Genomic DNA, 2,986 nt, shown 5'->3' with positions numbered 1-2,986 from the left:
ATTTTTATACAATGGAGTATTACTTAGCTATAAAGAATGATAAACTCGAAGCCTTTATGTTGAAGTGGATGCCACTTGAAAATATAATCATAAATGAAATAAACTGACACACATGTGTAAATATCATGTAGTTTCCCTAGCATAAGAACACAAAAGAAGAAGTACAAATAGAAAGTTATAATACAAATAAAAGGAAAGCAAGAACTGGAGGACTAACTAATTAAGAGAGGGAAAGGAGAAGAACTAGGAAACATGACAGGGACAAACCTGGCTTGAAACTATGTAAGTTTCAACTATAAGTTATATGTAGAAGATGGGCAAGGCAATGTTACTGAGAATCTCCAGAAGATTTTTTAATCTAGCAGTTAATTGAAAAGATTCTCACCTTGACTAACTATATATGTTAACACCTGTGAACTGAAGAAGGCAATTTGTAATAGTACGTTCATGCTTGGAGTGCCTGTCATTCTGGTGTTCTGAATACAGGCTCCTAGTCATGACATGCCAGTTGCTGCTGTGCTGTCTCTTGGGAAGATGATTGTTCAAAAAGAAGGTGGTGGTGAATGAAAGCAGTAGACAGGAAAAGGAATGTTGCAGGACTGTTCTTCTACAAGGTTGTATATGGTTAGATTTTTGGACTTACATGTAAACATCAGAATTATATAATTCTTTATGCCTATTTTTAAAATATATTTTAATTTTTTAAATGTTTCTTCATCATATTCTGTAGGGACTTAAAGTTCAACATATCAATACTTGATGAAAAGTATTGATGTTCCATGTTATGCCTAAGATGTTTGATATTCAGACAGATAGTGAGGTTAAGCTTAACATCCTAGGTTGAATGGTAATAACAATAAACTTCTCTTCTGGATGGTTAACAACCTAAGTTTGCAGCCCAAAGTTAGAGAAAAAAGAGGGCTGTTAGGAAAGCCAACATTTTGACCCTAGCCTTCCAAGATCAATTAAGACTCGGGACATATGAGATCTTGTACTGTAATGTCACGTATCTCAGTAGTGTTCCAAATTTTCTGGAGATTATGGGTCCAAAGAGGAAAGTGATCGATGATGTAGAGTGTGCCTTAGGAGAGTCACATGGAGAAAAAACATTTTCTCAGCCTTTTACGTGGACCTCCTTGGCCAAGCTGACACTCATCCATATGGCTGACACTGAGAAAGGATCTACAGTCTGAGGTACAGGATCTCAGGATAAATCCTGAGGGCATTTCACTGACCTTATCAGACCCAAAAGCTAAAACTCTTGTTGCATAGGTCTTGCTTTATCTTGGTTTTAACCATCCAGCATAAAAGTAAAAAAATGAAGTATAAGAAGTAAAGCCATGCTCCTATGTTGAGTTGTAGGGGACTCAGGTCAACAATTTCTGTCACTGCTGGTGAAGCAGAAGACCCAATACTATTATGGACTACTGGACTCTTTTAGAATATTTTGCTGTGTTAACACACCTATAATATTCAAATAACAGAGCTACACATAAAAAGGGGATGCAGATGAATGTCCATTTTGTATCTGTGTATTCAAAATGGTTAGAATAGATATATAGTTACATTCTCTTAATGGATAGAGGGATTTGTTCTAATAGTGTTTGTAAATAGGGTATCATGTCTGCATCTTGTACAGCAATTAACCACTAGGAAGAATGTATGCAATATGTTAATTATTGAAACTGTCCTACAAATTTGGTTTGAAACTGCCTCATTTCTATTTGTTTCTCAATAAAATTATGGGAAAAATAAAATAAAAATAAAAATACTCTCAAAATGGGGAAAAGAAGATCATATTTAGAGCTTCTAGTAAATTTGAGCTGATATTAGCCATTATTCAACCTATCAGAAGGACTTAGAAAATTTTGGTATCACTTCAATTTTAAAAGGAATAAAATTAATTCTAAATATTCCTTTGTGAAACTACATATATGGTTGCACAAGCAGTTACTTCAGGGAATGATTAAAGTATGTTACATATATGTACTGTACACCTCTGTCTAAATGAAACCCATTAATCTGCATGACCATTATGCACTAATGAATGAATAGATTAAAAAAAAGTCTCATAGTACTGTTCACATCTAACATGAATCTTGCATGCATTTAAAACAGATGACAAAAGGCTGTACACTTCATAGCAGTTATTTTTGTCTATACATTATTGTTGTTTATGAAATAAGTCAAGCTATATTTCAGTAAATATCTAATTCATGGAAAAAGAAGTTTTTACTATGTAAGATTCAAAGGTGATGTTATTTATCATTAGCTTTCCCCCAGTTCATTTCTTTCAAATCTAAAAAACATACAAGTACAGCACATGCTTTTTTTGAAAACCTTCCCTCAGTAGAGAAAGCGTGCAGCTGTGAATTTAACCTACCATGTTCTTATAGCTACCCACTAACAGCACCATCTTGTATATCTTATATGCTTCTTCATTAAGCATAAACCTAGAAGTGGAATCTGGTTCCTTTCTTTCTAAGAAAACTTATTCTAACCCCAAACAGTGAATGCAGATGAATGAATTATGTGAAAATGATACCTCTTCAAAGGACAGTATTAAGTTAATTAACAAAGAAAAAAATTAATTTTATTACTAATTTTATTTTTATATACTGCTTTCATATAATTCCTATCTACTTTGAAGAGCAAACAATGGTCTATGGAAATTATATTCCAGGAAGGAATTCATGGAATAGAGTTTCTGCCAGAATAGTTCGGCCTCTTGTACTTTGATCTGTGCTTCAGCCTTAGTGTTTTTTTTTTTTTTTTTCTTCCTTTATTGTTTTTATTTGCAGGAGGAGTTGAAACAAATTTTGTGTTTTTCTTTTTCCCCTAAACATGAATCATTCAAGTAAAACCAACTTAACTATAGAAATGTAGCAAAGTAAGGGGAAAGCACAGCAACCCAAGAAGCACAGGTTGGGGAGAAGAGGAGGGCAGAGTCCCCATAGAACATATGCACAGATGCCATGTGGTTCTC

At 33.9% G+C, this 2,986-nt stretch overlaps 1 protein-coding gene across 1 annotated transcript in view; it reads right to left on the bottom strand.

Moving 5' to 3' along the window:
- Window positions 1-2,258: 2,258 nt before the first annotated feature.
- Window positions 2,259-2,986, bottom strand: part of LOC101585248 (thyroid hormone receptor-associated protein 3-like) — a 4,341-nt gene continuing 3,613 nt past the window's right edge. The window contains 1 exon segment of the mRNA XM_012512782.2: window positions 2,259-2,299. Coding sequence (XP_012368236.1) covers window positions 2,259-2,299 — 41 coding nt within the window.

The sequence above is a fragment of the Octodon degus genome, unplaced genomic scaffold (assembly GCF_000260255.1).
Source record: "Octodon degus isolate 3935 unplaced genomic scaffold, OctDeg1.0 scaffold00009, whole genome shotgun sequence".
Lineage (NCBI taxonomy): Eukaryota > Metazoa > Chordata > Mammalia > Rodentia > Octodontidae > Octodon > Octodon degus.
The sequence above is the reverse complement of the archived record's forward strand: the minus strand, read 5'-3'. Positions and strand labels throughout refer to the sequence as shown.